We start from the raw sequence: 15,099 nt of genomic DNA, 5'->3' as shown, positions 1-15,099 counted from the left end.
TATATATATATATATATATGCACAACATACAACACACTTAGTCTATTGCTTTTTCTTTTCACGGTCGCAAACGAGCCAAGTCCTACCACAGGCGCTGTACTTCATAATTTCTATGCCAACGTCCCTTCTACTTCATGTATTACGTCGTCTACATCACGCGAGTACCTTTCGCGTTTTTACCGAGCTTTATAATTCCTGTGTTCTCCGGCGATCATTTGCCTGCGCTGCCATATTCATGTTTTTCGTCTCTCTTTCTCTTTCTTCCTCTTCCCTTTTACATCGTCTCTTCTACATGCCCTTTTTTTCGCGTTACGCGCGGCGAATCTTTTTCCCCGAGACCGGCATTACGCATTAACGTGTTTAATGCGATTTGAATGGGCGTGCTTTGGGTGAGCACGACGGGCAACCGACTGGTGCCCTCCGCACGGGGAGAGAACGAGTCAGTTTTAATGGGTGAAAGGCGGGCACTGAGCTGACGGTCCAATGGATCGAGAGACGACTATGGTGTACGCCTCTGTGGGTGCGATTACCTATATGTTTGTGTGCGTATCTTAGCACAAGTGCATTTGTCCATGTATGTGTGAGATGTAGTTTCACATCGTCCTCCTTACACTTTACTACAGGATCTCTATAAGACCGACGAAAATTTTCAATTTCGGTACTTTGCAGCTGGAAGTGTCATTCTGTGACTTGGACAGATAGAATACAGTCAGTATTTTATATTTATATTTTTTCTCATTTTTTAATTTACAATTATTTAATTGAATACTACTATTTATCTAATTTCAGAAACAGCTTTACTTAAATTAGTCGAATTAAATTATCTAAATTACTTTATTTAAGTTTCACTGTTTTTATATATATATATATATTTTTTTTTTGTTCATATGAATAATATGATAATTTTGAACGATATTTTTTTCATTTATTTTTTTGTATTTATATTATATATATTTATTATTTTATATACAATTCTATTGTAATTAAGAAATATGTCGATTACTATTACAAAATTAATAGCGAAACTTATATATGAAGTATCGATTAAACGGGAATTGCTATTACAGACCATAAAACATGATAATGCGCATTTCGTGCGTGACTCTCAGCGGTGGACAAAAAAGTAGTGGCGAACATGAAATTTGGTACGGCAGTTGGTGGAAGCCCACCTCTGTTCGTCCGCGGGGTGTATCGTCGCGTTTTGATGCGCGCGCGCGTCCTGTTTTCTTTTTTCTTTAACTTTTTTTTGCCTCAATTTCCGATTATCGCGCTCTGTCCTCACCACATGTCGTTTACGTCGAATTATCGAAAATTGCGGGTTAGTCCTAATGTGAGAATTAAAGTGCGGCTACTCTCGCTTCCAGATCTGATGGGGTGCCGCAAAAGAAACAGAGGACCGGAGACGACGATGAAAAAAGAGCGGGGTTGTTGAAGAGGGTCAGAATGCTTAACACCTCCGAATACGATAGCGGCCTCGAACCCCCGAAGAAGCCAAAGAAGTAATCCCCGTGCTTCGTCGGCGATTATACATTAACTCGATTGTACATATTGTAAACAGGAACAGCTATTTCACGTCTGTAATTCGCTCCCTGTGAACTTGCATGTTTTTAACCTTGATTTGTAAATGTTTTGTTATAAATATTTTAACCTATAATTTACATTTATTTATTATTTATATTTCCAAATATTCAATAGCTTTCTTTTTAACGTTTTTAATATGAAAAAATATACCATCTCTCTGCAATTTTCTTGCGTCTATTATGACGATTAAATAATATTTGTCATTTTTACTATTTTGAATATTCCGATGGGATCATTTTTTTTTTATTAAATATCAGGAATTTTCAGATTTGAATCCTGATATAAATAACATAATAAGCAAGATATAATTTTATATAACGTACGCATTAAAAATTTTATAATTATCTATTTCTTTTTACTTTGCGTTTCTGATGTCATTTAAGATCATTCCTATAACGTTTTTCAGTTTTTCTGTAATAGTTACTAATTGGTGGCAAATACGCTGCGGCAAAATGCAGTACGACGGAAAATGTCGGGTTTAGGGAAATTAACTGTAATAATATCGCGCTAATCGCACGGTATGGGCGGCTACGTCGAATACGCTTTCGCGATCACGAGATCGTGCAACGTTTTAACTCCCTTTTTGCTGCCCGACTCCGCTTATCTCATTCTCCTCACGATAATTAGCAATCGCCTTCTGATAGTACATACTTACAAAACCGCCATTTTGCCGGCGTCATAACGATATCACGCTAATTGCGCTTTCGTTTCCACTTCAATATACCTTCCATGTGGTCACGAAATTGCGAGTTGCTCTATTGTTAGAATCGAATTCAACGACCATTAAGAATGAAAGTATTTTACTTTGCAATTTGATATCTATATTACTGTCTTCTATCAGAGTATCTCACGGTTTGACAAAGGTCTATATTTATATCAACTGCTATTTTAATTATTTTGAATTTGTCTTTTGTGCCTTTAAATCTGTTTTAGATATTTCTGAATTTTCTATTCAGAAAATTTGTTTATTATTATAATTCAATATACACAACTCAAGATTCTTAACTTTGTAACGTTCTGATTAATGTATTTTGCATTTTGATGTCGAGTTCAAGTGCCTGACTTTTTTTACATTTAATTTGATCTTAGTGCACTTTGGGGTCGGTATAAAACCGTGCTAGCAGTAACGTTGGAAAGCTTATACTGCATACATCACGTGTAACACCTACGTATACGTGTTTACATATGTATTGCGATGGAATTAGGAGTTTCGTCGCCGAGGCTAATTTGCCAAAGGGTGCTAAAGAGCTAACGTGTCCTGCGGTGCTTCTTTCCTGGCTTCCTCGGACTCGATTTCAGACAGTTGCAGTGCAAGGGTGCCTAAGAGACACAACATATATACAAATATATACATGTGTACATCACAAAGGATCTCGGCACGTGATTGCACAGCTATGTGCCGGCAACGAACGGGAACGCATTTTTGCGGTGAAGGGAGAGAGAAGGGGGTAGCATCGGACACGGGGCACATCGACGAAGGGGGCCCCTTCGGAAGAACCCTTCGCGGAGTAAGAGCGGCGAGAAGATGTCATGTCGGACGATGGAATGGAAGAGGGAGGTGCGGGCACGCGGAAGGTATGATTAATACGCGAGCATTATTTTCGGATTTTTTGCCGCGCGATCCGCGAGCGCAAATTGCTTGCAAATAAAGGCGGCGTCCGACGACTATCGCCGCCGGTAGGACGGCAGCGGCGGCGGCGGTGGTGGCGGTGGTGGCGGCGGGAACGACGGAAAGGAAGTCACGGAAGGAGGCCGAGAGGAGAGCTCGTCCCGAGCTTAATTTAATTTAATTATGCCCTCTTTCTTCGCTACCAGAGCGTCCGAAGATAGATGGCGGCCACGGAATCTTGCACGTCTCGCCTCGGCACGTTGCACCGCCCCGTGCGAGCGTAACCGCGATTTCCGCGACATAATTCGATCTCCATCCAAATTATGTGAATCTCAAATTAACAGCGAAGCCTTTGGACTGGTTCTTTTGGTTTTATATAAATTCCACAAAATTTAGAAAAGAGAGGCTGTATTCCTCAGAAACGATTATTTAAAAAAATATATATAATTTAATGAAATGTAATTAATATTTATTTTTTTATCTATTCATACAATATTTCTGATTATCTCCGATCAATATTTTCTATAGCAACGAGATATTGATATAACTGCAATAATTTTTTTTGCTAATTGTAAACAAGAAGTAAAGCAATTCTTCAATTGAATGTGCTTTACCAAGGAACGCTATTTCGTTCTTCTTGTTGCTTAACGCGATACGATCGCACGCCGCACTTTGACGCGTCCGATTCGCGTTTCGCCACATTCGCGACGGCACGCGATTTAATTCAATCGTGCGAGTTTCCACGCTGACGGATACGTTTTCGAGCGCCGCCTAGAGCGCGTTGTTACGCGGTTTGGCGCTTAAACGCCCTACGAATTAAGGCGGACGTGTGATTGATCGTGGTGATAAATCGATCGTCTTGGGCAACATCACGCCGACATATGTTTATCGCGCGATCTGATGAAAAGCCGCGCATTCGCAATTTAATTTAATCGCGCACGTTATTTCGCGCCGGCGACCGCCGCGTGCGCACATTTTCGAAACCCACCCAAGTGGCCATCTGCGAGCAGCCGCATTAGACGTGCGAGCGGAGCAAAGAGTGCGATATTTATTCGTAATGCGCATCGCAATTCGTCGTGCCGCGGCATCAGTCATAGTCATCGCGAGCGAGCGTGCGCGCGCTCATAATGAACCGTACGATTAGGATATCCCGTTCATTCGTTCGTTCGTTCGTTCGTTCGTTCGTTCGTTTGGCGAGGTACGTTCCAAGGGAGTAAACGCGATTCATGGGGACCGAATAAAAAGATGTCTCACAGAAACAGGGGCGGATTTATTCAGCTTATAAAACCGTCAATATTCTAAAAGACTAATTTCATTTGGAATAATTCTTTGAAAATATTTTTTAAGGAAGTTAGGATGTAAAATTAATTTTAATATTAAGAAATAAATTAATAAAATAAATAAAATTTATTTTATTTTGAGATAATAACTCTTTAGACACACAATTATTATTAATTATAATATTTTCAAATTTTCTGAAGTACACAGTATACATGTAACGCTTTAATTGCATTTTAATTAAACAAAAAAACGACCCTTATGTATGAAATATCTCTATACAAGCAGATAGAGATTTAAGACAAGAATACACAATTAGAATAAAATAATTTTACGTAATAAGAATTATCTTGATGTTACAGAACAATGATATGTTCTTTAGTACTAAAATATCCAACATAATAAACGTATACTAGAAAATTCTAATTTCATAGAAATCAAGATATTACTAATATTTATCTTTTATTTCGTTTATGCAAGCCCTAAAGGTCAGCTTCTCTCCGAGACGTCATTATCCGCCCCTGCACGGAAAGAGGATAATCCTCATTACCGCGAGATATGCGCAGCTTGAGTCCGATTAAAGCGACGAAAAAAAGAAGGGCCGCAGGGACCTGGGCAAGAAAGGGCCCCACTGCGGGGACCGACTATAACCGCCCCACACCCGCTCGTCGACGACCGCTTCTTACGCGTGAAACACCCGCGGTGACGCGCCATGCGCGCGCGCACGCACATACGGCTCTTTCTAATACGGGGCACAAAAACGTAAGCACTTATAAGAGGCGTCGATTATTCCACGTGATTACCGATTTCCGACCAGTTAACGACTTTTTCGAGTCGCTTATATCGCCGCGCTCGGACGCTTATTACGAGTCATTACCGCATGTATCCCGCTTGTTGCCTTTAAATTTCACGGCTCGAATCGGCATCGATCCCTCGCCGGTATATTCGTTCCAAATCGAGATCGAAACACGCAAGCCCTTAATTGACGTACCTCATTCTTATCTTCGCGTCGTTGCATAAATTATTTCGCAATGTTTTATTAATGTGTTGTGATTGACGGAAAAAAAAACAATTTTGTTGAAGTACTTAAACATTTAGCTAGATACAGATCTGAAAAAAATTTTGCTGTACCATCGAAATAATTATATACAGGAAACTTAACACTGTTAAATTTTATACTTTATTTGAATTATTTTTTAAAATTATTTTTATTGATTGCCACTTCTCCTATTCAATATATTGTTAATTTAATTAAATGTATCTCAAGAAAATGTATTAAGTTTGACTCTATTTAATTTAGTTTATTATTTACTAAATACGTACGTCAATATGAATGTATTTCCTTTTAAACTAATCACAAAATTTGATTGATATATATACAATTTGATATTCATAGAAGTTGAAAATAACAAAATGTTATTTTTAATTCAGGGAATTGGATTATTATTTTTCCTTTGATATTTACAGCGAAGGTAATTGTTAATGTTTTTTTCAACATTTTTTGCAACATTGCTCATATGCTTAACTGCCTTATATATAATTATTTCAATGGTCCAACAAAATTATTTTCTGATCTGTGTTTAGCAAAATTTTTAGATTTTTCGCAAAATCAGTTTTTCTATTTTTCTTAAATCTATACTTCGTAACTCGAGTTTCTGAATTTTCTTAATTATTGATACAATGAAAAATATAAGGTAATTTTCTAGAAAATTATGGTTTTCTCCTTTTTCTTATCGAAATAAATGATTGCCATAATTCTTGAAGCATGCTCATAATGTTTGTAGAAGGAAAGTAAAAGAAAGGTCTGATTGTACATTTGCTTTAATCGTAGTGCTTTTCTAAGAAATCATCATTTTATCTTCAGATATGTTTGTGTCGTATGATGTACTATTTACTCAGACAAAAGATATTGCAAACGTTACGGATGTTAAAACAACATATAGCTTGCGTGACCATGTTGCTTCTTAAGCATTCCAAGGTGTATAAAGTCTTCATCGTTTTCCGATTTCACGCTCAGAATTAATGGCAATTTATTACGAAAATTGCCCACCGCGGTTTGTCGAGCCTCTCACTTTTTCTCGTTTGAAAACACTTTTTTCGATAACTCCTTGCAATTTCTAAAAGGCCAAATTAACTTCTACCAATACGAAAATAATTGACGCAATAACGTTTTGCTTCCAACATTTTCTCGGATGAGCGTACTTTATGTATAAATTAATTTATAATTACGTTGAATTAGAAATTCAGAAACAAAATTCGTTCTCGCGAGTTTTAAATTTTATTCGCGCTTTATGACGGTCATTAAACCTTTTTTTTTTTTATACTGAGCAGATTAAATTTCTCCAATACGCCTCGCAATTCTCTGTTCTCGATTTTTGCAGCCGACGTAATAAGGGCGGGAGAGAGAGAGAGAGAGAGAGAGAGAGAGAGAGAGAGAGAGAGAAACTTCTATCGTAGAGGCAGGAAGACGGAGCAACCATTTCCGCGAAATCGACGAGTGAAATCCATTCGAGGACGCGTTAGAATTGGCGCGATTAGCATTTTACGGGCTGCGCATATCCCGTGGAAACGTTTTATTGGCGTGTCGTGTGAAGGAGCTATAGCCTTGCATCGCCGGCAGCGACGATGGTTGCAGATTGCCTATAACCTGCACTCTTCTCTCGTTATTTTCTCATGTATGCGGTCTGTATATTGCAATGCGATTCTTTGCTACCGTCGCTTAAGCTTTCCACCATTCGGGGTGTTGCTTAATAACGTTCGTGTATACTCAACGTCATCGACATGTTAATCCATGATCGCAAGTCGCGTATTAAGGTTTAACATGACTCACGAGTTTCTTTAATCGAATTTACCTTTTAGTCTCATTTAACACCTTTTATATATCGCTTCTGAAATATGGGAATATTTAATTAAGTTTAAACATTATATAATGTAGATTTTTATTGTTAAATATGATTTTTTAATATTTTATTGATTTCGAGATATTAATATGCAGTATTTAATCCATCTCGTATTTTTATGTTATTTTACAATAATTATACATATCCTGAGAGAAAAGTTTTTGGTATTTGTGTGTACTATAATTTCTTGGTAAAAATTGGTAAAATTGGGTTGTCCGGAAAGTTCGTGCCGATTAACTTATATAATTTAATAAATGTATATTAAAATTTAAATTTTCTGCGTTTCAATTTTCCTTCAACATCGGCACGAACTTTCCGGACGATCCAATAATTATTGATGGAAACTCCATTTTTATACTTATTACTGCTATAATATTAGTAATAATGATAATTATATTTATAGTTTTATATTCTAAAAAGAATATACAGTTGTCTCCGAAATTATAGGCATTTTTGGAGACAATTGTACACCTATTTTTTAAATATAGAACTATAAATATAATGATTATTACTAACATTTTAGTAGTAATAACTATAAAAATGGAGCTCCTAATCACAATTGTTTTACGATGCGATTATAGTCACGAAAATTTTTCTCTCAGTGCAATATGCCCTAAATAAAAATATCTCATATATTTTCAATTAATTATTGCTTCAATTAATTATTTAGAAGCGTTTTTTATTTTGAATCTGACTATTTTCAATGTTATCAGTAAAAAATCGCTTAGATAGGACACATTGGATATAGATATCTTACATCCGATAAACTATGTTACCTTTGTTGCTTACTGCTTTTAATGTTTTTTATACTGAGACAATCTAGAAATAATCTGGTGAAACTGATGAAAAATTATGAGAAATTAATGTGATGCAACATCACGTTGCATCGCCACGGATATCATTGTACACACGATTCGTGGTAGATTTACTGGTCGATAGGATTTCTCGTGCATTAGTGCATTACTGCGCTTGATCGCGATAAGTAACAAGCTGTAAACTACTTTTCCCGACGCGACGTAGGGACTGCGCGCGATTTTGTTGGACGGCACATACGATAATAGTCCGCGTATAGCGCGGTTACTTAACGTTCATTATAATTAACACGCTCGATGCGCGTTAGCTTTCCCAGGAGGAAAGCGAGAATAATGCGAGCTTGTAATCGTTGGCTCGTAGCATTTAGTTTTTATCGCTTCCTCATGATATTAATCACCGCGAGAAGATTATGAATCCTGACGAACAATCGGCCAACGAGCTCTTTTAACCTTCGACATATTATATAGATATATGCCAAGTGACATATATGACAGTTTTATTAAAACCAGATAGACTTGGAGTCTACTGAAAACTAGATCTCTTTTCTTGTTAATAACGCTCCTTTTTATTTTGAGGAAGGTAATTAAAAGAATTAAGTTTATCAAAAAAAAAAAAAAAGATAGAAAAATTTTTGTTCAATTTGACAAAAAATTATTGACTAATCAAATAATATCGGAAAAGAATAAGTATAGTTTTAATATGATTTTCGTTTTAATATCCTTAAATTATCATTTTTTTTAATCGTGATGATTTTGACCATTTTTTATAAAATCATGTTAGCTCATTTTTATCAACAGTGATTGATAATGTTTACTTAACTCATTCATAGTAATAATCGTTTTTTAGTTGTATTACTTTTGAAGAAAGGGAGCAATATCTAAATGAAATTCTCATAAAAAACTAGACTCACAGTTTATTGAACACTTTTCTCATTAATTTTTTTTTCTCGTTAATATCCTTGGGTTAACATCCTTTTATTTTCAAAATTTCCAAATAAGCCTTTCCAAAGATTTTCGCTGCGCGAAAGTCGGACGTCTATCTATGTATCTTTTTGAGATATTCCGATGGTTCATTAGTAATCTGCCGCGATCAATTACGGACACGTTTCTTTCTTCGCAAAAGCAATCGTGTGAAAATTCGTGTAAATTTTGCGGCGCATATAGTGAACTTCCGGAACGTGACGAGGTCGCTTAAATACCCTTCGCATGGCCCCGTTCCACTTATCCAAATATCTTCGCTTAAATATTCATCGTGCACACGAGGTTTAACGTTCGTGTGCAGCGGAAGCGAACGGCGGCGCAACGGCGGCGAACGCGGTGAAAGCAAAGCGATCTCGTCCAACGAATTCCGGGTGTCTTTGATGGCGGCCGTCCGCACCGCGCGCTGCTCGCAACACATCGCGTTCCAGAACAATTAACCGATGGCAATTAAGACATCTAAATTAATTCGTTATAAAGAAGAAGCCGGTGCTGAATAGAGCTTCGTAATTGCCCGGATTCTCACAACCGCTCAGGAGGATACGATACGCACCTACACGCGTGTGCGTGCATCTGTGTACATCGGCGAGGTCGCATCCGTAATAGCGACAATTACTTTATTTTGCCATCTTTCCGGTTCCCAAACGAGCGCGTTGATTCCTTTTCCTCCCGCGTTTTAAATATGTCCCCCCTCCCCCCTCCTCCGTCCCATTCCTTACCTTCTCTTCTTATTGATGAAACAGCGCATCTCGAGAACTTTCTTTTCTCGCCGAGAAAACCGCACCCGTTCTTTTCCCTTATCTTTCGCCTCTTTTAAGCGTGCGTCGGAGCATACGGTTATGCGCACTTAGCTCCTTATCTCTTATTATATCCCGCGGTAGATGAAAATTACTATTCCGAAAACAATGTGCCCGCTTATCCGGGCGTATCTCCGTCGTTATTTACCGTACAGTATGCGGCTCGTGAGCTAGTTTTTCCCCGAATTGCGCCTCTTTGGCGATGCCACGGGAAATTCGAAACTCACGTTGCGCGCACGAACGCGATTGTGTTGGGTATTGAAAAAAAAAAATAGCGTGACACAACGGAAGTAGTTAAAATCCGGAATAATTCTCATAAAGCTGGAAAAGAAAGTTTATAATTGCTTTACTATTCTCTCGTTTTTATCAATTCGTATTGTAAATAAATGTACGAAATTGTCCCTTCCTTATAAGAACGTATACACGAATATCACATCATAATAACAACAATAATAATAATGATGATTCAATGAAATAGTCCATGTGTTGAAAAATATATTATTTATTTATAATATTAAAATTATATTATTTTATAATATTTTTTATAATCACAAAGCAAATATATGCAGCACATCTTTCTATTTTTTCAATACATTTCTAACTTTTAATATTTTAAGACTTTCTGTATGTACATGCAGCTCAAAACATTTCATTTTATGTAACAAATCTACCACAAGAAAGCCAACAATTTGCTATTATCGCATGATAATTATCACCCTTTTGTATCCGATAAATTTGAAATTTTATCATCCGCACGAACATGCTATAATAAAAATAAAATTCTAAAATATAACGACTTAACTAACTTAAAAAAATATACGTAATACGAAAAAGAACTATAATTCTCTATTAATTTACTGATCACATTCGCGTATTCCCTGTTTTCTCCATATACTGTCAAATTAATAAATTCGTTGAGACCCCATATTGTCACGAACGTACCTACAGTCTGCACTGTCTGTAGTTACTTTATGTAACAATTTCGTTATTGCACGGCTCACGGCAGTTTCCTGACGCGATAACACCGCGCACCGCGCGCTAATTGTCGTTTTTCACGTCCGTTTCCTCGTTTTAAACTATCCTACCTATTCGCCGAGCGACATTTTAGCGCTAACTAGTAGTAGTTTAACGATGCACCGCCAGCTTAATTGGCTGTTAGTCGGTTTATCGTTCCAGCCATTGCTCGTTCTCTTTGTTTCGAAGCCGCCGCAGATTACGCGAGTTATTATGGATTAATATTTCGCGAAAAGCACATCGAAAGAAATTCGTCGTAATCTTATCATAATTTTATTACTATAAAAATCCCCGAAGCTTAGATTGAAATAATAAACTTTGTTCTTGATTATACATATATATATAATTAATTAATGCATAATTGTTTAAAAATATCTATTAAATATAGGATAACTCCGGCAAATACGCCGCGCTGGGATTTACGCCGCAGAAGTCAGAAAAAAATAGAAGGAGTGGGGGTAATTTTCCCGCAACTACTCTGTTACATGCCTTTATGTTAGTATCGTATTATGATTTTAGTTTCTTATTATTAATATTAATAAAATTATTGTGAGTTGAATCGATTTGTCATTATGTTAGAAAGTAACGCCATCATAAATTATATTCTACATAAAATGATTACTATAGGATGTGCAAAAAACTTAGTGGTTATTTTGTGATACATGAGTGTAGAGGAATAGTAAAATATGTTGTATAACAAAATACAACTACTTTGCTCTTGTATTCTTTGTTTAATTTGTTGTCTTGTATATCCCCTCTTGTTTGGGATATATGGCATTTTTAACAGGCGGGATTTATGTCCAAAGCATACAAAGTACGCAGATTAAATTCAGTGCACTAAATACAATAAACACATTCCATGAAACATATACTTCATATCATAACACTTGTAATACATCTGAGAAGAATTGTAATTATTATTTATTACTTCATATACATATTTATTATACATATTTTCTTATTCCTTAATAAAACTTTATAAACGCATTTTTTAAGTTATTGTGTCATTTTTACGTCTTATTTATATGCATTATTTGTAAATTTTTTTTATGAGCCATACCCCCTCCCCCTTCTGTTATGAGTAGCCATATAGTCCACCCTTGGGATATACGGCAAAAATGCAAGAGTTTAAAAAAGTTCATTTTTTAATACGAAATATAAATATTTCGGATTTCTAACATTTTTTTCATAATAGTAAACAATATTTACTTTAAACATAGTAAATAGTACTTAATAAATTAAGTTTTTGATAGGTGCGGCGTACCGGAATTATCCTAAATTATAAATCTATAATAATAAGTTGAATAATAATTTTTTTTTAATTCGCGTCTAAATCTATTTTACGTTTATTTTATGTTTATTTTACTTTATGTGTTTATTTTAACTATAATGCGGTTATAGTTAATTGTATTTTATTTAAAAGAGTTCTATGTATATATATATAGAAATTGTGTTGAAATTAATGAGCTATTTTATCATTTTTATAATAATTTATTTATATACGTTTGTGAAATAACTATTATATTATATTTAAAACAGCATTAGTTGAATCGAGAACCGTTTAACCGGCGACACAAGTTCCATAAGCTTCGCCGTAAAAACGGTTGAGTAAAATAGAGAAAAAAAAAGGATATATCATGGAAAAAAGATAGAAGGTCTCGCGCGACGGTTCGGAGGGAAGAGCGCTTGAAAATTATTCCGATATGAAACTCATCGCGCGGCGTATCGCGTCAAAGGAGCCAATTTAAAAAAGCCCCTTCCAAGATTATCAGCGCCTCGTTGCGGTGGGATTAAAATACAAAAAGAAGAAGCGCCGGAAAGGGGGTTGAAACATAGGTACTAGGCGCAGGAAAAAGAGGTGTGGGCGCGAAAAGAGGGATGGTAGAAATGTGTGGGATTGGTAAACTTCTCTGTAATTTGTCCTACCGTCGCTTTGAGCCTCTTTTAAGCGACTGCGCACCCTTTCCCACATTTTACCTTTCCTCTTGCTCGCCGTATCGCAACTTGAAAGAGAAAGGAAGAGGCTATCGTTGTACGTAGCATTCTAAAAATCGATATACGAGACAGATTGTGTGGTAAAAGGAAACTCGTGATTAAAGACGTTAATTTGTTAAATATTCCATGCGGGAGCTCCATTAAGAGATCTCGTTGTGAGAATTTTTCTTTCGCGATTACTGATAAAATTGATGAATTTGCGTATCACAGAAACCAAATAAGTTTCTATATATTTCATTTTGTTTATTTTTACATCAAATCTCGTGTGCAATTTTGCAAGACTATATAATACCATGACTATTATTACCATCGTAATGTTGATAACGCGAGTATCATTCAGAAACATCGTACGTGATTTTATTTCTCCTGTCATGTCGCTTACATTGATCATAGCAATGATTTAAAATAAATAGGTTTTTTATCTATTATATAGTAATATAAAATGACTAGCAGGCTTATGAAAACCGATTTTATTGGCCTAATAATTTAATAAGTAAATCAGATAAATATGATTAAGCCCTTATGATTAAGACTAGGTCTTAAGTGCCTAAAAGAATAACCTATTTTTAAAAAATTCTATTTTTCAGTTATATAAACTGCGCGACGTTAATAGCATCATTATCAAATAGACAATTAATTTAATTGTGATATTATTACCACAGCTTCAGTTTATGATTCAAATCCGGCAGTTAAACAACGCAGTTTATGTAACCGAAAAATGGATTTAGAATTTATATATAAAAATATTATTTATTATTAGGTATCAAAATTTAATTTTGACCGTATTCTTTATTTTTTTATTTGAATTATTCATATAGATTATATAGATTAATTTATTATTGTTTTGTTACTACTTCCAATTTATTAAACCTCAGATAATATTGTTAAAGGAAAAATCGATTTCTGATCACAAAATTTTCCAAGACTTGATGTGCCTGGGACACCCTATATATTCGCGGCATCATTATCATCGAGGTGGGCGAACACATCCGAGTACCAAATTAACCGCTAATTCGCGTACGCTGAAGTCGCCGACACCTCGAAGGCACGTTTCGAGAATACTATCGGAACGTGCGATAAACGAATTACGAAAGCTATTCATCGACCACGAAACTCGTTTACGACGCCTTTAGCGGAATTCGCGTTTTCGAGCTTGCAAAGTATCTAAATGACGCCGAGATGTTCCACGGTCTTTTCAAAGAAATGCGAATACAGTGATATAAAGTCCAACGATTATGATGATTCTTTTTAAAAATCTTCGCTAAAAAGATAATTTCTAATTATATATAGATGTAATAAAATCAGTAGCTTAAGTAGTTAAAAATTGCTTAGTATTGTAAACAATACTATCAATTTTTATCCTTAGATGTTGTGTTTATTGAGACAAAAATATTTTTAAAAAACGTTGATCTACACGAGAAAATATCTGATTGCATACCAAAATTGAAAATCTGAAAGAATCTGTTAGATTCAATCAGAAAGATACAAATCAGATACTATTAGTTAAATCTATGAAACATTCTAGTCAAAATAATCAGAAATTCAATTCTGATAATCAGAATTCTAACGATCAGAATTTTGTATACTTATAGAAAAATTTTTATATATTTGTAACTATAATTATATGTCGCTATAATTATAATTATACTGCTATAATTATGTTATAGTAATGATAACTCTATATATAATATATATATAATTCTTGCAATAAATATATATAAATTATTTTCAGTGCCAACTGTATGTATATTGATGCTAAAATTAATATATAATAGTTATTATTATTAATATTATAGTAATAATAAAATATGTGTATGTATGTAATTATAATCATAAATTACTAAGAACATTCCTCTCAATGTTACTTCTTATTAGCATAATCGAATCATTTTTCTTATTGTATATCATTACACTATAGCTATTATTACATTTTGTTTCTCCGGTGTACATATTGAAATTCGATCACGCGATTACCTAAGATTTCGCAACCGTTTATTTATAGACCTCCAGATTGATCACCAGATTGAATTTTTACATTCGATGCATGATCTAAAAATCTGAGATATAACAATTCAATGACGGCACGTTCAGATTATAGACAAACTCGCCCTTAAAAATCGATTTCACATATAAAA

At 35.2% G+C, this 15,099-nt stretch overlaps 1 protein-coding gene across 1 annotated transcript in view; it reads left to right on the top strand.

Annotated features, from left to right (window-relative positions):
• Positions 1-1,553, top strand: part of LOC108693017 (probable ATP-dependent RNA helicase DDX31) — a 15,095-nt gene extending 13,542 nt beyond the window's left edge. The window contains exon 9 of the mRNA XM_018201653.1: positions 1,365-1,553. Coding sequence (XP_018057142.1) covers positions 1,365-1,503 — 139 coding nt within the window. The 3' untranslated portion in view covers positions 1,504-1,553. The remainder of the gene's footprint in view (positions 1-1,364) is intronic.
• The last annotated feature ends 13,546 nt before the right edge of the window (positions 1,554-15,099 follow it).

The sequence above is a fragment of the Atta colombica genome, unplaced genomic scaffold, assembly GCF_001594045.1.
Source record: "Atta colombica isolate Treedump-2 unplaced genomic scaffold, Acol1.0 scaffold83, whole genome shotgun sequence".
In the NCBI taxonomy this organism is placed as follows: Eukaryota; Metazoa; Arthropoda; class Insecta; order Hymenoptera; family Formicidae; genus Atta; species Atta colombica.
This window is presented reverse-complemented; position numbering and strand designations above follow the sequence as displayed.